Source organism: Bufo bufo, chromosome 4, assembly GCF_905171765.1.
Source record: "Bufo bufo chromosome 4, aBufBuf1.1, whole genome shotgun sequence".
Lineage (NCBI taxonomy): Eukaryota > Metazoa > Chordata > Amphibia > Anura > Bufonidae > Bufo > Bufo bufo.
The window spans coordinates 309,275,778-309,301,452 of record NC_053392.1 but is presented as its reverse complement, the minus strand read 5'-3'; the positions used below and the strand labels follow the sequence as shown (position 1 = coordinate 309,301,452).

The window sequence follows — 25,675 nt, the reverse complement described above, 5'->3', positions numbered from 1 at the left end:
ATACTGCTACAAATATCTAAAGGCAGATCCTGGGAGTAAGTACACTTGAAGGCTCTTGTGATTATTTCGGACGAACACTTGGTCGATACAAAGGTAATGGACTTAATTCGCTTGCAAGCTTTTCAGCAGTGAGTTGCTGCCATTCACGTCGCTTTGGCGGGACGCCGCCGCGACTATTTGAATAACTGCAAAGCATATGACTGTTGTCTCAATATGAAAGTAAAAAACGAATAGACTTATTGCAAACAAGTCTTTGGATGTTCACAATCATTGGATCCAAGATTTACAATATTGGACTATTGAATATTTGCTGATTAATCGAATAATAGCCTTTGCTCTGTCGAATATTCATTATATTTATTTGTTAATAACCTATTTATTCTACTGCATTCTTGATTGTTTTATGCATCAAATATATTTATATTATCAATAAAGCTCATCTTTGCCTTAAATACACGGTCGCAGCTATCCTTGAGTGCCCTGTTCACCTATATACGTATATGCTTTTCTAAATTGAGTGAGTGGCCTCAATTTACAGGAGCACCTGGTGTCGTTTGAGTGTTCTTAGTGCGACATCTTACTCAATTTTACGTGAAAAAAAACACACCTCCAACCTCTATAGACTTAACAATCAATGCTAAAGAGGACCTGTCGCCGCTCCTGACATGCCTGTTTGATAGCTACTTGCATTCTCCCTGTGATAACAATTCTGGAGCATCTATTCTTATGGCTCTATGTTCTGCCATTCCTTTATTATTTCTACTAGAAGTTATGAATGAACTGCTAGCAGTCTGCAGTAAGGGTACAGAGGGGAGGTAACAAGTTATGGGTGTGTACCTGCACAGACTCACTCTATCCAGTCAGTGCTGCCATTTTCAGACAGACACCCTCAATGTGTTACCACTCTTCTGTACCCTTACTGCATACTGCTAGAAATTCATTCATAACTTCTAGTAGTAGTAATAAAGGAATGGCACAACATAGAGCCATAAGAGATGCTCCAGAATTGGTATTACACGGGGAATGCATGTAGCTATTAAACAGGCAGTAGTGAAAGGCCCTCTTTAAGGTTAACTTAGAAAGTAGTATATTTGTTGAGAGTAAGGCCTATTCTATGATTTCTGTGTACTACCCTGGTTAAAGGAGGTTATGTCATTAGGTTTGTCCACTAAGCCATTTTCAGAGCGGGGGTTCAACTTTCCAAACAAAGTATACTGTCTTCTGCCTTATCTGGACATGTTTAGAAAGCTAAGCCCAGCTGCAAAAGTACATGCTGATGGATTAGTAACCCTCAGGCCTCATGCACACGACCGTTTTTTTTTTTGCGGTCCGCAAAACGGATTTTTGTTGTTCCGTGATCCGTGACCGTTTTTTCTTCCGTGTGTCTACCTTGATTTTTGGAGAATCCACGGACATGAAAAGTGAAGAAGAAAACTAAGTCAAGTTTGCATTGAAAATGATAGGAAAAACGGACACGGATCACGGACGCGGATGACTATCTTGTGTGCATCCGTGATTTTTCACGGACCCATTGACATGAATGGGTCCGTGAACCGTTGTCCGTGAAAAAAATAGGACAGGTCATATTTTTTTCACGGACTGGAAAAACTGATCACGGACGCGGAAGCCAAACGGTGTATTTTCCAATTTTTCCACTGACCCATTGAAAGTCAATGGGTCCGCGAAAAAAAACAGAGCAACGGCCGCGGATGCACACAACGGTCTTGTGCATGAGGCCTAAACATAATAACAAGTTGCCTTTAACCCCTTCTGTACAGAGCCATTTTTCACCTTAATAGAAACCAATCATAAATGACCCCATTTTAGAAACTACACCCCTCAAATTATTAAAAACTGATGTTACAAACTTTGTTAACTCTTTTTTTTGGTCGACTTTTTATGTTAATCAATTTTCTTGCAATACAGCAAGGGTTAACAGAAAAATAAACCTCCATATATATTACACTGATTCTGCAGCTTACAGAAATACCCGATATGTGGTGGTAAACTACTCTATGGGCATGTGGCAGTGGTCAAAAGGAAAGGAGTGCCATATGGATTTTGGAGGCAGATTTTGCTAGAATGGTTTTTAGGCACCAATTTGTATTTGAAGAGACCCTGATGTTCCCCTTCAATGGAAACCCTCAAAAAGTGACCCCATTTTGGAAACTACACCCCTTAAAGAATATATTAAGAGGGGTACTGAGCACTTTGACCCCTTATGCGTTTTACGGAATTTGGAAACACTTGGCTGTGAAAATGAAAAGTTTCATTTCTTCCAATAAAATGTTGCTTTAGCCCCAAATTTTTCATTTTCACAAGGGGTAACCGGAGAAAAAGCACCCCATAATTTGTTACCCATTTTCTCCTGAATAGGGCAACACCCCATATGTGGTGGTAAACTGCTCTGGGGGCACATGGCACGATTCAGAATGGAATTAGCGCCATATGGCTTTAAATGGATTGGTTTACGGGTGCCATTGGTTTTTATTTTTTAAGTGATTGTCTTATGTGGGGGCTCATTTTTTGCGGGATGAGGTGACATTTTCATTGGTACCATTTTGGGGTACATAAGACATTTTGCTTGCTTGGTATTACACTTTTTATGAGGCAAGGTGAAAAAAATGGCTGTTTTGGCATAGTTTTTTAAATTTATTTTTTACAGCATTCACCTGAGGGGGCATATAATGTGATATGTTTATAGAGCAGGTTGTTACGGACGTATACCTAATATGTATATCATTTTTATTTTTGTTAAGTTTTACACCGTGAAAGCCCTTTTGAACACAATGAAATCTTGTTTTTGTGTTGTCATTTTCTGAGAGACATATTTTGTTATTTTCTGGGCGAATGTCCGAGGTAGGGTCTAATTTTTTGCGGGATGAGATGACGGTTTGATTGGTCCCATTTTGGGGTACATAAGACTTTTTGTAAAACTTTTGTTTTACTTAATTTTTTATTCCACTCTGGGACTTCAACTTTTGGGGGTCTTATTCCCTGTACAATGCATTACAATACATCTGTCTTACTGAATGTAGTACACTTACAGCTTGCTTCCTGTGACATCCAGGGGGCTGGATCTCGCATGAAGGCAGCCACGATGCCTAAGGAAGGCATTGTGCTGCCGTCCGAGCAATCTGGTCCCCTTCACAGCAGCGCAGGGACCCGATGGACACCCGGGACCCGTCAGGATACCACACATGCCGCGGTCAGCGGCTATCAGTGACTGCCGGACCCCTGCAGCTGATCGGGTGGGAGTACCCTGTACGGCGCTGGGATTTAAGTCCCCCCCCTGTACGGCGCTGGTTTCCTGCGGGTTAAAGGCTAAGTACACCTTTGGAGGCTTTTTATTATTATTATTATTGCCTTGTATTCATTTTGAGCTAAAAATATTTTTTTTAATTGGTCTTTATTGAAAATATGAAGTTCTTTTTTCTGTATAGAACTGACATGCTCTAGTAGCACCCTTTGCATTTTCTGTTGGACCAATCATAAAAAAAAATTGCACATAGCCTTTAAGGCGTATTCAAGTTATTAGGTGTTATAAATGGAGTACAGTGCATTTGGAAAGTCTTCAGACCCTTTCACCTTTTTCACATTTTGTTATGTAGTGGCCTTGTGCTAAATTAAAAAAAAAATTCTTGTCATTCTACACTCAATACCCCATAATGACAAAGTGAAAACAGAATGTTCAAAATCTTCATTAATATATTATAAAGGAAAAACTAAAATATTGCATTGACATAAGTATTCAGAACCTTTACCTAGTACTTAGTGATTACAGCCTCCAGTCTTCTTGGGTATGATGCCACAAGGTTTGCACATCTGGATTTGAGGATTTTCTGCCATTCTTCTCTGCAGATCCTCTCAATCGATCATCAATGGACAGCCATTTTCACGTCTCTGCAGAGATGTTCGATTGTTTTTAAGTCAGAGCTCTGGCTGGGCCACTCAAGGACATTAAGGGCCCATTCAGACGGCCGTATGCTGTCCACAAAAATACTGAATGCTATCCGTTTTTTGCGGATCCGCAAAAAAACGGCTAGCATTCAGTATTTTTGCGGACCCATAGACTACAATGGGGCCATGTCCTGATTTTTATGGACAAGTATAGGACATGTTTCATTTGTTTTGCGGAACCGTGGAATAGAAAAGGGCCCTATAGAAGTGAATGGGTCAGCATCTAATCCGCAAAAAAACGGATCTGCATTTTTGCAGATAGCATACGGTCTTCGGAATGAGCCTTAAGAGTTCTCCCTAAGCCACTCCTCAATTGTCTTGGTTGTGGGCTTAGGATCATTGTATTGTCTGAAGGTGAAACTTCAGCCCAGTTTGAGGTTCAGAGCACTCTGGATCAGGGTTTCATTAAAAATATCTCTGTATTTTGCTCCATTCAGCTTTTCCTCAACTCTGATAGTGTTCCTGCCCCAGCCATTGAAAAACACCCCACAGCATGATGCTGCCACCATCATTCTAGGGATGGTATTGGGCAGGTGAGGAGCAGTGCCTGTTTTTTTTTTTTCCCAGACATGACGCTTAGAATTGAGACCAAAAAGTTCAATCTGATTCTCATTGTCTGGGCTTTCATGTGTCTCTTAGGCCGAATGCACACGGCCATGTTCCACGGCCGTGAGCGGTCTGTGGTATGCCGGCCTGGATTTCTGCTGACAGCAGGAGCGCACGGCGTCATTGGTTGCTATGACGCCGTACACTTCATGCCGCCGCAGCACTACAGTAGTACACTGGTATAGATGATACGAGTGTATTACTGTAGTGCAGCCGTGGCATGAAGCGCACGGCGTCATAGCAACCAATGACGCCGTGCGCTCCTGCTGTCAGCAGAAATCCAGGCCGGCGTACCACGGACCGCTCACGGCCATGTGCATTCGGCCTTACTGAGGAGATGTTTCCTTCTGCCCAACCCTGCCATAAAGCCCAGATTGGTGGAGTGCTGCAGTGATGGTTAAACTCATAAACGTTTCTCCCATCTACACACAGGATCTTTGGAGCTTAGTCAGGGTGACTATTGGTCTCTTGGTCACCACTCTTAAGAGGCCCTTCTCTCTCGATTACTTAGTTTGGTGGGGAGGCCAGCTCTAGAAGGAGTCCTGATTTTTTCAAACTTCTTCCATCTAAGAATTATGGAGGCCATTGTGCTCTTTTCAGTGCAGTAGAATTTTTTTGTACCCTTCTCCAGATCTGTTCCCTTGCATAATCATGTCTCTGTGCACTATAGGTAGCTCTTTCCTCCTCATGACTTGATTTGGGCTCTGATATGCATTGTCAGCTGTGAGACCTTATATATACAGGAGTGTGTCTTTCCAAATCATGTCCAATCAACTGAAATAACCACAGGCGGAGTCCAGTCAAAGTATAGAAATGGTATGCCCCCAGAGCTAAATTTCAAGGGTCATAGCAAAGGGTCTGAATTAGGGATCAACCGATTATCGGTTTTACCGATATTATCGGCCGATATTCATGATTTTGACAGTTATCAGTATCGGCATCTATTTTGCCGATATTCCGATAACGTATTGGGAACACAGAGCGCGCTGCTGATAGCGCTCTCAGTGTTCCCTCAGCAGCACAGGGGAGAAGGAAGCAGTGTCTCCCTCCCCCTGTGCTGCCGCCAATGAGAGGAAGGAGGACAAGAAAAGGGGAGGGGTTATGGCCACTGCGCCACTAATGAAGAGAAATCTCTCATTCATTACAGGAGGCGGGAGCTGGCTGCAGAATCACATAGCCGGCTCCCGACCTCTATGAGCGGTAGCTGCGATCTGCGGTAGTTAACCCCTCAGGTGCCGCGGATCGCAGCTACCGCTCATAGAGGTCGGGAGCCGGCTATGTGAGTCTGCAGCCAGCTCCCGCCTCCTTTATATGAATTAATGAGAGATTTCTCTTCATTGGTGGCGCAGTGCGCCCCCCCCCCAAGCCCCCAGTATTAATCATTGGTGGCGCAGTGCGCCCCCCCAAGCCCCCAAGTATTAATCATTGGTGGAGCAGTGCGCCCCCCCAGTATTAATCATTGGTGGCAGTGGCCACAGGATCCCCTCTCCCCTGCTCCTCCGATCGGAGCCCCAGCAGTGTAATCCTGGGGCTCCGATCGGTTACCATAACAGCCAGGACGCTATTGAAGCCCTGGCTGCCATGGTAAGCTCCATGCTGCTGTGTGCACATAGCACAGAGCAGCAGGGACAGTGTGAGCTCCTATTCACCCTGATAGAGATCTATCAGGGTGAATAGGACAAGGGTTCTAGTCCCTAAGGGGGCTAAAAGTTAGTAAATAAATAAATAAACACCAATATATTAAGTATAAATAAAAGAAAGATTAAAAAAAAAAATACATGTTAACAATAAACATATTAATTTACAGCAGATTTGTGTAGGAATTTTTTATATATTTTTTTTAAAATGAAAATTACCAGAATATCTGTATAAATTATCGGCTATCGGCCTGAAAGTTCACAAATTATCGGTATCGGCCCTAAAAAATCTATATCGGTCGATCCCTAGTCTGAATATTTTTGTCCATGCGAATCTTTAGTTTTTTGTTTTTAATACATTTTTTAAAATGTCTAAGATTCTGTTTTCACTTTCTCATTATGGGGTATTGAATGCAGATTGATGGGGGAAAACCTGAATTTTCTTTTTATTTTAGCAGAAGTCCGCAACATAACAAAACGTAAAAAAAGTAAAAGGGTCTGAAGACTTTCCAAATGCATTGCATATTATTACTTAGTACAGTTTTTGTAGTTGTACATATGCCCTACATATGTTGTATGTTATAGTTTGATGTAATGCAATCTTTACTGTCTATACTAGGTGAAGACTCTCATTTAGTTATCAAATACACAACAAAAATAGTTCCTTATGTTGTCAGATTTCCACCTTTTGAACAGTATTTTATTATGCTTTCTTCTGTCCTGTAGGTTAAGCTGCCCTTTCCAGTTGATCAAATCACAGATCTTCCACGTAATGATTTCCAGATGATGATAAAAATGCACAAGCTGACCTCAGAACAGTTGGAATTCATTCATGACATTCGACGGCGGAGCAAAAACAGAATAGCTGCACAGCGATGTCGCAAGAGAAAACTCGACTGTATACAGAATTTAGAATGTGAAATACATAAGCTGGTGAGTACTACATACCATCACTGTGGAATAAGAAAAGATAATGGTTCCTTCCATGGATTTACTGGAAATACAAGCATTTTGAGCTGAACACTTTTTTCTTGTTACAGGTCGTCAAATCCCTATGTCTATTCTAAAGGGGTTATCCTTTGATTAATTATTACTCTGTTTACATAAAACAATAACCCTGTCAGGACCCTGAGATTTCATTTTTACTCCTTGCCTTCCCGGAGCCATAACTTTTTATTTTTCCATTCACACAGCTGTATGAGGGTTTGTTTTTTGAGGGACAAGTTGTACTTTCTAATGGCACTGTTCCATACACTGTAGGTGGAAGCTGTAAAAAAAAAATCCAAATGGATTTTGTTTTTACGTTTGCTATGCAGTATACTGTAACTGACCTGTTCCCTTCATTCTCCAGGTCAGTACGATTACAATGATACCACATTTGTATAGTTTTTATACTTACAAAATAACTTTGAAAAAATAAATTGCATCAGTATATTCTGACCTTCATACCTTTTTACTACGGTGCTGTGTGGGGAATCATTTTGCAGGGCAATCTGTTTTTATTGATACTATTTTAGCGTGTATGCCTTTTTGATCACTTTTTTTTTATTTTGTTTGGCGACAGATAAGGCAAAAGGGCCATTTTGATTATTATTTTTTTTCCATTATTACATTCACTGTACATGATAAATACATTTATGTGCTTTCTGGGAATTTTGGGATGTTGCGGTGCAAATGATCTTTTTATTGTTTATTCTTATTATAGGGTATTTGAATTTATTTTTAAATTTTTTATATTAGAGGCTATATACACCTTTGGAGTAATTTTTGCATTTTACTAATTTGGGCTAAAAATAATTTTTTCAGTAGATCTTTATTAAAAATATTGAGCCATTCTGTCACAAAGGGTTTGCTGTTCTTCTAGCTGTGTGACTCGTACTTTTTACTTTCAGTTTGTGCTGGTCATCTAATAAACCTTATCTCTTTAAATTACTAAAAGGTCATAAGCACCTATTTAAAGCGAACCTTTCACCAGGATTTCACCTAATAAACTATTAACAGTACCTTTATAGATTATGCTCATTCTGTTTAAATGCATTCTTGTCCCGCTTTCCTGGGATGTATATTGATGAAAAAAACGACTTATAAAGTCCTTGTCTCCAGCTCCTGCAGTCACGGTGGAAGTCAAGGGGGTAGCCCTTCCCTCACTCCGGGCTGTACCTCCCCTGCCCTAACCCCTCCTCTAACTAGTGAAACTGACACCCGGCTCAGTCGCCGGGACCGCGCTTGTACTGGCGGCGCATGCGCCGTTGGTCTCAGTAGCAGCGCGATCCCGTCTAGGCGCGGACTGAAGCGCGATCCTGTGAGTGAATTGCGCATGCGCCGTCCGTCCCCGATGCCTCCCTGTCTTCTATTCAGGCGCGCGCCTGAAGAACAGAAAACAGGGAGGCATCTGGGACGGACGCATGCGCAATTCACTCACAGGATCGCGCTTCAGTCCGCGCCTAGACGGGATCGCGCTGCTACTGAGACCAACGGCGCATGCGCCGCCAGTACAAGCGCGGTCCCGGCGACTGAGCCGGGTGTCAGTTTCACTAGTTAGAGGAGGGGTTAGGGCAGGGGAGGTACAGCCCGGAGTGAGGGAAGGGCTACCCCCTTGACTTCCACCGTGACTGCAGGAGCTGGAGACAAGGACTTTATAAGTCGTTTTTTTCATCAACATACATCCCAGGAAAGCGGGACAAGAATGCATTTAAACAGAATGAGCATAATCTATAAGGTACTGTTAATAGTTTATTAGGTGAAATCCTGGTGAAAGGTTCGCTTTAAGACACATTCTTATCAGTAAGGTAAGAATTGAGTTATAATGAGTGTTTATAAGGTCAGAAATAAGGAGCCCATAAGGTAAGCTGTCTGATGAAACTGTGAAAATTCAGATCCTGCTGCTTGATAAACGCAAGGCTGCACAAAGACAGTGGGTAAATGTTTTTTAATAAAGACCAATTGAAAAAAGGATTTTTAGCGGAGTACAATGCAATAATAATAATAAAAATTGCCAGCAAAGGTGTACATAGCCTTTAAGTTCCCTTATGAGACTTGAACATGTGATCAGTAAATCATTTGTCCCATAGATTTTAATTTATTACCATTGCAGTCTATGGGACATTCAGTACTTTCCTAGGAACTATTGCTATGGTAGCCTCAGATCCTTTAAAGGGACCAAGACTACCCCAGCGAACAAATAGCTTTAGCGCAGGGAAACTGTTCGTGCTCTGGGAGTGCAACGTTCCAGAAGAAAGCCACCTAAGATGCTGTGGTCGTAACTTCAAACAGCAGAAACCTGGTGGCTATGGCACAAGCTCCGCTGTGGAGCAGGCGCCATTTTTACAGCATGTGAGGCAAAGGTCAGGAAAAGGTTAAAAGAATTTCAATTGGAATCATTAAAAACAAAGAAACTCATGTGTCTAGATATTGTTGTTACAGGCTTTCTATGGTGCCCCCTGGTGTTATTTTCATCCCTTCTCAGAAAGTTAATCTAGACACTGGAGTTTTTGTTTATAATGATTTCAGTTAAAAATTGTTGTTTGTGATAACACAGATAAATATAATTTCTAATCATGTAATGTAATCATGTCCATGTACCCTCTTCAACATAGTCTGTTATATAGGCATATGTAGTTAAACAAACTTTGCCCCCCCCCCCCCCCCCCTTGCAAATGTTCGTGTTAGATCAATCAAATGTAGTACTGGTTTATAAAAGCTGGAAATAAAACTACATGAATATATGCATAAACTATAATTTCTTAACAGAATTTTATTAAACTGGTTTAACCCCTTAACTTTTTCCTGGCGTTTTTAAAGCCGCCGGGTTTCTGCTGTTTCACACAGCAGTCACCTGGGCATAATATCTGCAATTGGAGATATCGCCAATGGCAGACATTTAACCCATCAGATGCTGTAGTCAATTGTGACGACAGCAGCCTAGGTGGCTTTCCTCGGGAGCTCTGCACTCCCACAGCCTGAATGCCTTTACCGATTTCAACGTTTCTGGTGGTGCCCTGGAGCGTGTTGCCTATCAAAGGTATATTCTTATGGAGGTCTGCAAGTGGCAGTGCTCCATAAGAATATATTAAATGTTCCATGTGCTGCATTCTTAAATAAATACAGTCTGTGGGAAAAGTGTTTTAATGATTACTTTTTAACTTAAATTTATTTAAAGAACTTTTTTAAAATTATAAAAAAATGCATACAAATTCCTATCACCAATTTCTCCATATTAAAAATAATCAAATAATGATCTTTTGCACCGCCACACCCCAAAACACCCATACTATTAAAATATAAATGTATTTATCCTATCCAGTGGAATGCTGTAACTGAAGAACAAATCAAAATTGCCAATTTGCCATGTTTGTCTCTTCACCTCACAAAAAAAGTAATATGATAAAAAAAGTCAAACACACTCCAAAATGGTATCCATAAAAAGTACAGATTACCCATCAAAACAAGCTCTGTAGATGTACTCTAACTAACTATAAAAAAAAATAATAAAAAAATATGGTGATGCAAAGAGAAAATAATTTTTACAAATAATCTCACAGACCCACAGAATGAGGCTAAGGGTACTTTCACACTAGCGTATTCTTTTCCGTGTTTCTTTAGTGTTATTCTTTTCCGTTAGCGTTATTCTTTTAAACTATCTCACAAAATAGTTAATAAGTATTTACCTTATGTCCACTTTATGTTGTTATCATTTTTTAAATGTACTTATATTTTTTGTTACAGCTGACACCGGCTGCTGATGGTGGTGGCTCAGTTCCTGAGCCTCTGCCATCTCGTATATTTATGGTTCGTGCGCTAAGGGGTTAACAAAATTTAAAGAGTTGTCCACTTTAGGCAGTGCCTACATGTTAGAAAGGTGTCATGAACTGACAATATGTTAACCTGTTAGGACCCCAGCGATTAGCTGTAAACTGTGAGAAAACATGATGCTAAGTGTTAAATTCGCTAGAGCACCACACAGGGGAAATATACATACTGCCCATTCACAACAATGGGTTGTTTGTGCAATGCAGGGCAGCATAGGTTCTCTGAAATAAGAGACTATCTTTGCAACTACTCTCCACTCTAACAAAGAGATAGGATACTGAATAGAGACATACCAGTCTATTAATTTAGAATTGCCAATAATTGTAAAGGAAATTGGGTTTTCTAAAGTTGACCACCACTTTTAAATATTGTTGATCAATCCCTAGAAGAGGCCATCAATTTTAAAAAATAGTTGTAGTTCAACCCATGAAGCTCCAAACAATCAGCAGGTGATGTGTCTTCTTTAGTGTACATAGGCACACAAATGTATACATAGCACAGCTGTACTGCAGCTCACTCACATTCACTTGAAGGGCACCGAGATAGACTACCAGAAACAGCCATCCACATGGACAAGCCACTATGCCTGTGTAATAATGTCGAGCTCACTGAAGCTTTAATTATGGATTTATAGGAAATTCATAAATGGTACTATATAGAGTGATCTGTGCACAGCTTAAAACATATGGCTGAGCTAAATTAAGGTAGATGTCATGACTACGCAGCTCAAAGGGGTTATCTAGGATTTGTTTTTAGAAGAAAGCAAGCCACATATTTCTAATCCTGAACAATTTCTTTAAGACTTATAAAGGTTTTTTGTAAGACAGAGGTTTGCAGTAAACTATGATATATTTTCTTCTTTCTTAAGGTATGTGAAAAAGAAAAGTTATTAACAGAAAGGAACCAGCTAAAGGCCTGCATGGGAGGAGCTACTCGACAACTTCTCTTGCCTATCCCAAGAAGTGTGTAGAGATATTCAGAGTCCTGAGCAGATTCAAGCCCTACACAGGTACTGTCCTGTTTTGAGCCTTTGGATCTACCCACAGCAGCTGCATTCAACCCTTTACCAGCAGGAATAGAGCAAAAACTTACCACGTCCCAGGATGTGGGAGAAAACATGCAGTGCTGCAATGAGCAAGGTCAAGTCCAGCTTGGAAGTCACTCAGTTTCAAACAATATACCAGAGAATTGTATAGCAAGAAGAGTGTGGAGGGTCTGATCATGGTACTTACTCAGAGAGAGAGACTTGTTTGGAACCAGAACAGCCAAACAGTGACAGTGGACTTCTGTCAAGAGATGACCGAGAAATGTACAACGGATGAACAACCAAGGAAAGATTTCTCCTAGTGATGTTACAGCCGCATGGTCAAACAGAAGTCACCTGTCAGCCTTGGGCTGCCACTGCCTCCAGAAAACATTATTGGTGCACACTATACAGCAGTCTTAGCAGCAATAATGTTTTATAAGTATTTTCCTCCTCTCTGAAAGTTGGAGATCCAGTCACGATGGTGCTATACCTTGCTCAGGCAAGGAACTAGACAGTGGCTACACTGTCCTCCTTGTGTTCTATAATATTTGTTAAGGTATTCTAATTTCAGATCTTAACAGGGATGGATTAATACTCATGATGAGACCCAACTGCAGCTTATATTCTCAGTGACCCGTGTCACAAACCCTATCTCAGGAATTTCCTCAGAATGTTCATTTGTTTTCATTAAAGACCGCTAATCAAGATTTTATAGGTGAACTGTATATAGGTTCTATATCCATATGCAAAAAGTCCATGCATCCCTCGATCTTCACAACATAAAACTGGAAGTCAACGCTTCTTTTCTGTTCACACAATATCCAACATTCCTTTTAATCTCATTGATGCCACAGACTGCTTCACATTTTTTTTCAGTCTGACACTATCTTTCAGTTTTTAGTTATTTATAAACCGCTTATTGTAATTTTTTTATTACTTATGAGCTTTTAGCGCCACACTGCGCCAGTCTTCATTTCAATCAAGTCATATTTTTGTCGGTTTTTTCTTACACAGACTTTCTCTTAGCCACATGCACTGAGTTTCGCTGTCGTGTGTCAATTTACCATGACTACATATGCATTATTTGTTTGTATAACAAAGAAAACAAAAAAGAAAGAAAATACTCAGGATATTAGGGTGTAGGAATATTTTCTTGCCAAATATTACATTTACCATATAGTGTAAAATTTCAACACACATTTTCCCCAGTTCCAGCTACTGTACTTAAAAACTGTTCTTAAGATTGAACTTTGCTTGATGCCGTCTCTGGACTTTTGTAGGTGTTTTTCTTTTCTGAGAAACATGTTTTAAATCAGAATCTGTAAATATGCTGACAAAGGGAGTTGCTGCAGTCCATCAAACCAATGAAAATCACATACCTCATAGTAACAGTGCAGGAATTCCATCGTACATTTTTACAAAATAGTTTCTATTCGGTTTTTAGAAAGAAACTTATCCTGGCTTCCCTGGGTGTTTTCCTTAGTGACACGGCCACAAACAATTCCTATAATGTATCTGATAAGGATATGCTGTATTGCTGGGTATTGGAAGACAAAAACGTTAGAATTAACTGTTGTTCGTTTGAATTGTTGCTATGCAAGGCAGCTCAGATGTTTAATGAAGTAGGTTTTGACCATGTAGTGCACATTTGTGCTGCAGCAGTCTCTCAGTTGAGTAAGCTCGGTAACTTATATTGGTTGCCCCATTCCCTCTGCTTTGCCTGTAACATAAATGAAAATGAAATTGCTTTTCAGTTTTTTTCCATACACAGTTGTACTTTCTATCTTGAGTAAATAGTGACTTTTTGCTCAAGATTCTCCCTATATACAGTCTAGTGTCATAGAATGTCTTTCTCCATCCACCTGTAACCCCATTCCAGAATGATCAGTATCAAGGCAGTCAGAATTGGTTAATGAAAGGTTCTCGTCTCTAGTTTTAGTAGAAACATTTTAAGACATTATTTGGAAATCTCTGCCTTATAACTATTTTAACTAGCAGCGAAATATTGTTTCCACAATGAACTGATAACGCTATAGTTGAAAAACCATGAACTATTAACACATGGCTCTGTGCCAAGAGGTGTTGCTTTTACAGTACTAAAGTAAGATTTTACTCCGCTCCGTCCCTTTATAGTCCCAGCCAGGCTAAGACTTGTGGCCACGCAACATAAGATCACCATGCATCACAACTAATAATAATGAACGGTTTCATTGTGACCCAGAACTTACTGCAACATGACAGTCAGCCGAAATCCAAACCTTGAGAATTTCGCACAAACTACATTGCAGGTCTTATATTGCACGGCCACAATTCCATATGTAGCCCTTTGCCTAAATTATAAAATCAAACCACTTTATACACTGACTCAATGGCATAGGGTGTTGTAACTATTGTAATACCACGAGAAAGTTTAGAGGCAGCATGTTGTATTAATCCAATGCATGATTTCACATATGCAATAGCCTACCCAAACCCATGCCAGTAACCATGATCTGGCCAAACCCCGAATGAATTGATTAGTTGCTTTACAGATCACTTTATCTTGAATGGGCTGCATACAAAAACTATAAAAGTTTCTGAAATTCTACTTGTAGCATTTTCATTCTCATCTGTATAGAAATGGTACTCATTTATTTTACAGCCATTATTGGCAATATGAATGTGTTCTACCATTATCTTTTATGCATTCTTTCTTTGGACCACATGTAGCGTTCTGTAATGTAGCTCCTCGTGACTTGCTCAATGAATGAGAGGGCTCACAGACAAAAGAGACACATGGGGCAAGCTACTTTTCACACTCAATGGACATGTTAGAAGGCAGTCTAATGTACACATAATGTAATGGTTCACAGTGACATGGGTCACATTCATTGAAACATTTATGTCATGGTTGCCTAGAACTTAAGATAATAGAAAACCCTTTATTACACTCAAAGTGGTATGGTTTTAGATGTAGTTCACTTTGGCCACTTATGTATTCTCAGTTTTTGCAAAGGATGATTGAGGGCTCATGCCCACAAGCGTACTTGCTCAGTGCCCATATTGTGACCGTTAACGGCCGGTCCGCAGTATAGGGCACTGGCCATGTGCACTTCGTATCAGGGATGTGGACCCGTTGACTTGACTGAAGATAGTGCATCACCTATCTTTTTGCAGTGCAGAGGCACGGATCGGAAGCACTTCCGTGGGTTTCTAATTCGTGCCTTCGCACCACAGAACTATAGAACATGTTCTATCTTTGGCCGTATGTTGCGGATCACAGACACATTCAAGTGAATGGTTCCGCAATCCGCAAGCAGAGTGCACACGGCCGTTGCCAGTGCATTGCGGACTGTCTACAGCATGGGCAGTGAGCAAGTACACTCGTGTGGAAAATGTGAAATGTCCAACACCAGAGGTTATTTTAAAAAGTTCTTCGTCTTATATAAGATTCTCAAGACAAACTTTGCTTACTTAACTTTTGCTTTTCTACTATGTGCCCTTTTGTTTGGCTATGTTCCAGGCATCAAGACCACATGAAGGAATGATTGGCACTTGATGTTAAGAGTGAGGATATAAACATGTCGGTGTTACATTTTCAATTTCATGACACTTTGTAGTAGTAGAAATCCTAAAGCTTGCGTTGATGAAATATTAAAAAGTTAGCAGGTGACAGATATATGGAATTGAAAAATATTTCCCAAGTATTTTCATGTTCTGTATTGCATCACACATTCCCTATGTTTCAGGCTTGCACTTAGTGGCTACTTCATCTCAAGGCTGGTTGCCTGGGGAAAATGATTCAGTAAATTAATAAATGTTAGGGCAATGAAATCAAGTTTATTTTGCTGATACAGGAGAAATGCAAAATGCCACATGTGATTATTAGTTATATCTAAAAATGTGTTTCTAGATAATGATGTGTAAATCCTCACTCATCGTGCAGTATTTGTGATGTACACTATCTTGCCTTTGAAAATGTGTATAAGTCTAGTATATGTCAGTGTTTTAATTTAGCCCCGGAAGTTCTGTTATATTAGCCATTCTGTGAACTATCAAGCCGCAACGAAGAATCAAATTTTGGGCCTGTTTAGATCCCCTAGCAATTTATTGCCATTTTGCAAATATCTGACAGTAGCATCACATTGAATCCTGTTCTAGGAATTTCATTTATATAACTTTTTGGATTTCCAATACACATTATGCTATATATTGTACTTGTACAAAGGTTATGCTATTTTCTGCACAGTAACACTTGATTGAAGATTAAGTGGTGTGGCTGAAGAGCAGATGCCGCAATATACTTTATTACGCTTGGCAGTGTTTGATTGCCTCTTTTTTTGTATTTATTAATAGGAAATATGTAATTTTTTTGTGCTCACCTTCGATTTTTAAGCTATGTAATAGTTTTCTCCATGCTCTTAATCTACCCTAGATACTGCACGAACATGTTTGGATTTGGTTAGCCATGTTTCTTTACTGCAGTGACTTGTAACTACTTTGTTTTAGATGCTATTTATTATCTTAATTGATAATCAGTAATGACTTGTCTATACAATTTCCCTTGGTTTTACTCAGTTTGGATTAGTATCTCGGAGCAGCCATTTCACAGCTTCTTTCATTTTTATTATTTTTTTCTAGCTAATTCTTTGAAACAATTTTTTTCCGTCTTTCTTCCCAATATCGTTGTCACCACACCGTTTGGAGATTGAATTGATTATTGTATTACCCTATGTCACTTGTATCATAATGGATAGAACTGTTATCTGTTGTAATTACAGTCTGGAGACTTGTGCCATAACAATTGATGTAACATTGGTAGTAGATGCTATTATCTCCACGATCCCTGGGGGCCCAGCTGCTAATCTTATATACTGTGCATGCAGTTTCCTATTTACCCTTACATCATGTATTTAGTGTCATTTATGTGGATGATGAACTCTATTTTTGTTGCTCCCAGAGAGACAGACAGCGCTTGTAATACATTTGTATTTGGCTGGTTGCATTAAGGGTAAGGAAAGATGAGGTGGTTCCAACTTGGATCTTTATTGGAGCTCACGAACATTAAGCTGTATCTTCAGTTTCATTTTAAATGAACTTAAATAAATCCCTCATGCAGGACTACTTATTAGAAGCCATTACTTTAGATGTACATACATTTCTAATGCAAGATGACAGCAGTTGAAAGTAACTCAACTGTAATAATTGTTAATTTAACTTACAATGAGTATTGCTTGATAGCAGAATGCATGAACAGTGCAGATATGTATTGAAATAAATACTCAAATGTCTTGTCAGTGTTCTGACGGGAAAGTTTTGAAAGAAAAACTCGATTTCCGTTGACGTTTTTGATGCCAGAATTAGGTGACAGAGAATTTATTAAGTTAAACTCAGTTCCTAACTGTTTAAGTTTTTATTAAATTACTTGATAATATCCTGTTAATATATACCATGTTGTATCTACAAATATGATGATAAAACAGCATAATAAACTATAAGCCATATTACTGTACTTTATCAGTGGTTACACACAATTAAAGTGTGTTGCTAAGTAAGAAGAGGTCTAATAATCTATACTGTCAACTTGCACAAGCTTCAAGGAGTAGAAGTAATAGCCTGTTTTGGTGTTACAAATTTGTTTCATCAGTACAAACAATATCCTCTTCACCTTGTATCTCGTGATCTGTGTCCTGCTGCTGCTGCTATACGTTATGTTCAACAAAATGCTAAAACAAATTTAAAGCCTAAAGGCCCCCATACACATTGATTTGTTGTTGCCAGAAACCCCCTGAGAGCAGCATTTTCAGATCACAGTGTAATGTGTATGGGGAGCTTCTGACTCTCCCCCAACAGATGATGTTGGGAAGAGAAAGATTGGGCAAAGTGAATGTTTTCGCCCAATTCTTTAGTACTTCCAGGAGATGAGCTGCCACCAGAAGTGTCTGGCAGCAGCTTTCTCTTCATTGCCCATTGACAGCACATACACACTCATCTGAAGTGTTTGTGTATGGGGGACTTTGGAGGGAGTCAGGAGAGAAGCTGTCAGCTGAAAGCTATTAAATGTGTATGGAAGCCTTAAAGGTGTTATCCAACTCTTTGTAACAGGTCATCTGATTGGTGGGGGCCGCTAATCAGCTGTTAGAGATGGTGCTGGCACTCCTGTGAGCATTGCGGCCTTCTCACTGCTTAACCTAGGCCAGCCACATCACTCATCGCCATTTAAGTGAATTTGACTGAGCTGTGATACCAACCTCAGCCTCTGCACAATGTGTGGCCCTGTGCTTGGTATGCTGTGAGAAGGAGGTGGGACTCAGTAGAGCCACGAGACCTTCTCAAATAGCTGATCAGCGGAAGTCCGGGGTGTCGGACCCCCACTGATCAGATGCTGATGACCTATTCAGAGGGTAATCCCTTTAACACAATTGTAGTAAGCTGTATACACAGAGTTCAGTTGAATAACGTCCCTTTGCAGAACCTGGGGTTATATCTGTTCTTGTATACCCCTTTCTTCATTATATTCTGTGAGGTGTGTTAGTTCAGGTTGCTTGGCAACCAGTTGACTTCTTTTCTTGGTGACTACTACTTAGGTTTGTTTTAAGATCTTCCAAAAAACGACAGGAAGCATGAAAATGGTGCAGAAAATCATGCAGCTTCAGGATAAAAAATTTGCTAGACAAGGGAGGAAATATGCAAGATGTAGAAAGTTGTGTGTTCAATGTGTACTGAAAAAAGACTTTGTATAGCAAATAGATAAAGGATTTTTCAATCATTAAAGGGCAGACCTGCAAAGAGAAGAATACTTGCGTGCTTCTCTCCCCAGCCTCCGCTGCTCTGCTGGGCTTCATGGATGTAAACTTCCTGTTTGATGCAGCTGTAGCCGACCTGCTTCTCTTGCATCATGACAAATGGGAGGAGGCCACCGCTGCGGCAAGCAATTAGCTGCAGTGGCATCTAGAAATTTGCATACAGGGAGCGCAGTGGAGCAGCCAAGATCCAAGAAGTGAAGGAGTTGGGACACAGCACCAGGAAGCAGGTAAAAATGCTTCCCTTTGCAGTTTTGCTCAGGAGGAAGGGGGATGCCAACCCCCAACCCCAACAAAAAAAGTTCCCCCAACCGCAACAAAAAAAGTTGCACAACTCCTTTAATACCTTAGGCTACTTTCACATCCATTACTGATAATACAACCATCTGCATCCATTATGAACGGATCCGGTTGTATTATCCATAACATAGCAAGGACGGATCCGCCATGAACACTATTGAAAGTCAATGGGGGATGGATCCGTTTTATATTGTGTCAGAGAAAATGGATCCGTCCCCATTGACTTGCATTGTGGGTCATGGTGGATCCTTTTTGCTCTGCATTCCATGATGGAAAGAAAACCGCAGTTTGCTGTTCAGTTACGTTTTGTCCCCATTGAGACCCTATGACGGATCTCAATACTGGAAAAGAGAAATGCTAGTGTGAAAGTAGCTTTAATTTATTTGAAACTAAAAAATCTTGTTAAAATCACAATGTTGACCAGCTTTACTAATCAGGCAGACATATGAATTGAACAGAGCGCTCATTTCACAAGAGATAGTCATTATATAGCATACTGTCATGCCCGTCTTAAAGAGGTTGTCTAGTTTAAGGCAGAAACCAGACAACACAGGGGAACCATCTGCTGCAGTGGTGACGTCAGTCAACAACACCTGACCGCTGCAGCCATACAACTGGCCTTTGTGGTGCAGCGATCACTTGTCAAAATCACATCACCACTGCAGCTGGGTAAACCAATCCCAGCCAGGAGAACCAGAGCTGCAGTGTGGTGTCTGCAGGTAAGTAATGATCACTTCTTTATTGCAGGTGGGTCCACTGTGTTGTCTGGTTACCTCATGAAACCGGACTACCTTTTTAAAGTACATTTATAATTACCAAAATTGTAAGATAGTGAACTGGGTCCTGACCTTAAACAGCCTTAATATTTTTTGCCAGAATTTAGCTTTTTTGATGGGCATTACTATTATTACTGTATTATTGTTAGTCACTTGCTTTACCATCTTTCTTTTATATTATAATGTCCTCAGTGTAAATACATTTTTTCATTATTCACGGTTTGACATAGAGAACTATTATTTTATACTTTTGTTTGTGTTTGATTAAATATTTCTGGTATTACAACATATTATGTAGATATTTTCTGACTGATTTTGACTGGGAAGTACAAACATGAAGTTTCAGTAAGTTAAAGGGATAACCATAACGTTTTATGACTATTATAGGGTAGGTTAGAAACTATTGATTGCATAATTTTTCTACTCATGTTACAGAGACCATCATATTCTTTTAATTAGGGTGAGATCCCTTAAATTATATTATACTATTTATAGGTCCTAAAACATTATGGTGGGCAAAACCCTTTAAGCCTCATTTCCATCAGTCATTGTGAGCCGGAAAGATCTGCACCTGTTCTGTGTTTAGAGCTGCACCTGGTTTTGGCTCAAAATCACTGATGGAAATCACTGACTGAACACTGACGTGTGAATGAGGCATTACGCTTCTTTTTTTAAGCCCTTTTTATAAAAAATAAATAAAAAAACTCTTCCCAGAACCACTAACTAGATATGCCATATGCCTGATTTACCTTTAGTGTTATAAAAAACAAACGCATATAATTTTTAATTTCCAGTATCAGTAATAGGAAGATGGTAAAATGTATCAAAGCAAGTCTGATGAGTGTTTGCTACATTTACAGAATATCTTTATCTTTCGTAGTAGTGATAATGGTGCAGAGTAGAGTTGCCCAATGTCTGTATACACAGTCCTTGTTGTGTAATCGCTTGAGTTTAAAATGAGGAAGTGAAAACTACATATGCAGCACATTTTTATATACAAAACAGTGTTGAATTTATATTAAGGATCTCCACACACATGAAATTTTTTTCTACAGGCTTTCCTTTATGGCCACCTGCGTTTTTGATGCATTTTTTTTCTAGCATAGTTTTGCAAACAGTATGGCTGGACACTAGCATTTTCTAGTACCAGGAGCAAAAAATGATTGTCATATTTCCCATAGATCTTCAGCTAACATCTGGAGCTGGTGTTTTTGTAGCAAAAAAATGCTCATGCAAAAAAGCAACTAAAAATGCGTTAGTGCAGAAAATCACACCCTATAAGAGTTTCTTGGAAAAAAAAATTAAAAAGAAAAAAAAATGGTTCAAATAAAAAATAATCCATACCGACCCTCACAGATCCCTCACCCCTGCCATTCCATTCCAGTTCTGTTCTGCACTTCATTTTTTCCAGGCTTGACACACAGGAAATGGGTTGGACTGCCCTCTCAGCCAATCACTAGCTACAGCAACAATATGATTACTCCCAAATAACTCAAGAAAAAAAATCTGATTCTCTTTCATCTAATTTAGTTACCATGGAATATGGCAAAATGGCACACATTCTGTGCTCAAGATGAGTTGAAGAAACTACTTGTTGATTTATTTATAGATAAACTATAGCTTAATATAGAGAAAACTGAAATAAATTAGCTGAACTTAAGGGGGAAAAAAAGAATTGATAGTTTATACACAAGCTAAAAGAACTAATTACATTTACCTTAAGAACATATATTTTATGCCATTAGCTTACTCTATGAATGGCTATGCTTAACATCTAAGCACTTTAAAAATATTTATCAATTGGTTAGAAGCAACACCTATTTAAAACAATGTAATAAAGCACTTACATTTCAGAAAACTGCTCTTTATCAGTGATATCTCCCATGATATAGGAGAATAAAAATATAAAACCTTATATATTTTATTTCAACTTTTTATATTTATGATGTTATTCATTTCTGTAAGACAGAAAAGTTGATTAAAAAAAAACATGTTCCCCAATAAAAAGGCGAGCAAATGATCAATGTGATAAGCTGTTTAACAGACACTTACTATATTTATTATTATTCTATGTGTCAGGGTCTCCTAAATCCCATTTAACTGAATAGGCAAGTTCTTCCTAAACCCCTGCATTAGCTGCATACACATTATTTAGTTAGCATAGTATACCTTTGCAGAATGTTTCGTCCCTTGATGTATTTTGATGGGTGCCCAACAACCCCATTGACATCTAGGTGAACAACTGATTACACAAGTTTTATTTGCTGTACATTAGACTGCCTCTTCCTGGTCTATACTGGAGCTTAGTTCATAGATCTTCCCAGTCACTTAACAAAAGGCATTAGAAGACTGCACTATAAATCATGCATTGTCTGGATATCAAGAAATACAGTAGGGAAAAGTGCAGGTATAGGGTTGTGCAATCTGTATACTATGAGAGAAGTTGTTCTTGGAACATCTCAGTAGTAAACTGATAAACTGTTATTACAGTAAGTTCATTTATTAAATGTTAAGTTTGGGAAAGTAACAGCTTAAAGGGATTCTGTCAGCCCAATTTTCGATACTGAGATTTTGGTATCATCATAATAGTCTCCATTATCTCATTAAAAATATACTAGTTTTACCTTTACCTGTCGTTTCATTTTTGATAAAAATAGGTTTTATGTATATGGTCCTGGACGTGTGTGACACCGGCGCAAGCGCGGGATTACGGTGCACTGAGAAAAAAAAAAAGGCCAGAGAGGAGTGAATAAATTAACAGCAGGGCGGCGCTGGGCTCAGAGATCAAGGGCACGGCTGGGCACAAACGGCCGGAGGGACAGCCCCTTGGGCACGTTAAGAAGGTAATTACCATATACATAAAACTTCTTTTTTTTTTTTTTTCAAAAATGAAACGACAGGTGGGGGTAAAACGAATATATTTTTAATGAGATAATGAAGACTAATATGATACCAAAAAAATCTCAGTATCGAAAATCGTGCTGACAGAATCCCTTTAAAATGATTGAAATTACAAAGTTAATATGTATGACACAGCCAAATACACTGTATGTGTAGATATGGTGATCCAATGTGTTCATATTTCTCTTTTTAAATAGAATTAGCAGATAATGATATGTTAAAGGGCATCAGATTTGTACCTATGAAACTGGCTGACCTGTTGTATGTGCACTTGGCAACTGAAGGCATCTGTATTGGTTCCATGTTCATGTGTGCCCGCATTGCTGAGAAAAATTATGTTAATATGTGGAAATGAACCTCTAGGAGCTACGGTAACATTGCTGTTACACATAGCGGCGCTGCTCTCTCTGCAACTGATGTACCCCCTGCACTTTGATTGACAGGACCAGGCAGTGTTAACATGATCACACCTGGGCCTAACGTCTAAAGCCGTTGAAAGTGGAGAGGATGCGGCAGTTGAGAGAGAAAGCATAGCCTCTAGGACAGGGATCTGCAGCCTTCAGCACTCTAGCTGTTGTGAAACTACAACTCCCAGCATGCTCCTTTCACTTCCATGGGAGTTCAAAGAACAACCAAGCAAGTGTGCATGCTTTAAGAGTAACAGCAACACCTTGTGTCTCCTAGAGGCTCATTTGCAGATATTAAAACATTTTTCTCAGCAATGGGACCAACACAGATGCCCTCAGCTGCCAAGTGCACATGTAACAGGTCAGCCAGTTTCAGAGGTACACATTTCCTGACAGATGCCCTTTAAGACTTAAAAGGTTATTCCTATCCTGTAAGGAGATGACATATCACAAGGATATTCTATCACTTTACAACCGGTGAGGGTCCAACTTCTGAAACCTCTACCAATCCTGAGAACAAATGGGCCACAGCGCTGATTCAGTGCAGTTTTTTCCTCCACCTGATTGCCTCTGTTGGACATAAGGCTTAATAAACAAGTCGTTTTGCCTGAAACTCACATTTTTCAATGTATGTAAATACATTGATAAATCTGTCCAACTGGGTAAATTGCATTCATCATCACTACAAACTACTGTATGTTGTGATTTGGAGTATACAGCATATTATTTCATTAGACCCCAGTGGAATCACAGCTAAGTGACTCTCTGATCCCTTGCCCGTTGATTGACTATGGAATAAAGGCACTCCCTTCTGTATGTAGGTGACTGATGCATTTAACCAAAGTGTTATGTTAGTAGTATTGTGTGAGCTGTTTAAAAACCTTGATTTCTTTTGCTTGTTTTACCCTGAATTCACTTGTCAATTTACATTTGTTCTCCACATTTAAGACAAATACTTTAATTTTCCCTGAGCGATATCATGCATAATTTTGTGCAGCGTCTGTGAACTATATCGCTTCCTTCATCTGTTTATTGTAAATAGAGCCCAGCCATATGATTTGCTTAACATATATGTGCAGTAAAGTAAGAGTATGTATTTATGAAAGAGAAATACAGTAATATTTAATGACTTTGGCAACCACCTTGTTGCTGTATTACAATATATATTGACCCACTGTCATAGGTGTACATAGAAAGTATACATGCTTATAAATAGAGGATTTATGAAAACCTAATGTACGACAATGAAATTATTTTTCTTCTTACAAAACATTAAAAAACATTTTGTGCTGTGCATTTTATTTTTAGCTATTCATAGTTTGACGACCAATTCATTTTCATTGCAAGGCAATGTATTATTACCAGCCCTTTTAACACTTCACATATTAAATGATTTCATGATTATACAGTAAGATGTAAGGAAGTAGCATTTCATGCTGATCTATTTATGTTTAACTGTTCATGGCTAGTAGTATGTGATTGCCAGTGTCATTGGGTTCCTATATATTTCTGCTTGTGTGCACAACCAAAAATTCTAATGTGACCATTGTGTACAGCTATTTGTTTGTCTGACACTTTAGTGTCTGGAAATATATAAATGTCCTCCAAGGAGAAGCACGGTTAATAATATTTGGGTGCCATATCTTCACCTGCTGTCTATTTACAAGGCAGGAGGGAGTACATACAGTTAAAAAAAAAACAATAAACTTTTTGAGAACACCACCCTATTATCCAGATTCCCTGTAATGGTTATTGAGTTCCACCATATATTATATATTCTGGCCATATTCAATGAGATTACACCCCCTCCCCCAGAAGACCATTTTTCAGTGCATTGGTAGTCTCAACAAGGTTTTACTGTATTTAGTGCTTCATGTACACTGCTACTTTGTGTCTGGGATACTGACATGATTGGGTGGACAACACCTACACAGGGGCCTCATTTATAAAAAGGAGCACAGGTAAAACGTGTAGATGTTGCTCATAGTAGCCACTATACCAGTGGTGTGATTAATTGCTATAGACAGCCCCATAACTGAGGCCCATTTGAATTAGACATTTTATTTGGCTGTGATATCCATGAGACTGAAGCTGACACTGCTCTTTTCTATGCATTTCCTTTATAATTTGAGTTATAAAGTAAATTGAAAATGTTTATCCTGCAGTTTATTGGGTGGAGGGTTTTTATCACCACAGATGGCACAGGAAGGATAGCCCTTCCCATGACTAGACCCACCTTCAGACAGTTCATTGATGTAAGGTCACAGGAGGCTTCGGCAACACATAAGTCTGTTAGGGGTTAATTGAAGGTACCAAAAGCTATATCTTAATTCTATTCATATGTATGTACAAAAACTACGTAAATATCAATTCTAGGTGACCTTTTGTTACTGACGATGGTCCTTAGTCACTCTACGTCTGTTCATGAGTTAACTAGATTGTATACATTCTTCTAATACCGTATAGAAAG

The 25,675-nt window shown here is 39.3% G+C and overlaps 1 protein-coding gene and 1 long non-coding RNA gene across 2 annotated transcripts in view; both read left to right on the top strand.

Moving 5' to 3' along the window:
- BACH2 (BTB domain and CNC homolog 2) overlaps window positions 1-13,955 on the top strand; it is a 351,072-nt gene extending 337,117 nt beyond the window's left edge. The window contains 6 exon segments of the mRNA XM_040428770.1: window positions 6,930-7,136; window positions 11,881-11,937; window positions 11,939-12,035; window positions 12,038-12,215; window positions 12,217-12,271; window positions 12,273-13,955. Of these exon segments, the coding sequence (XP_040284704.1) occupies window positions 6,930-7,136; window positions 11,881-11,937; window positions 11,939-12,035; window positions 12,038-12,215; window positions 12,217-12,271; window positions 12,273-12,359 (681 nt within the window). The 3' untranslated portion in view covers window positions 12,360-13,955.
- Window positions 13,956-14,024: 69 nt separating this feature from the next.
- LOC120998194 lies at window positions 14,025-19,159 on the top strand. Its single transcript, XR_005778312.1, has 2 exons — window positions 14,025-17,956; window positions 18,058-19,159. It is a non-coding gene; the product is annotated as an uncharacterized LOC120998194 (long non-coding RNA).
- Window positions 19,160-25,675: the final 6,516 nt, after the last annotated feature.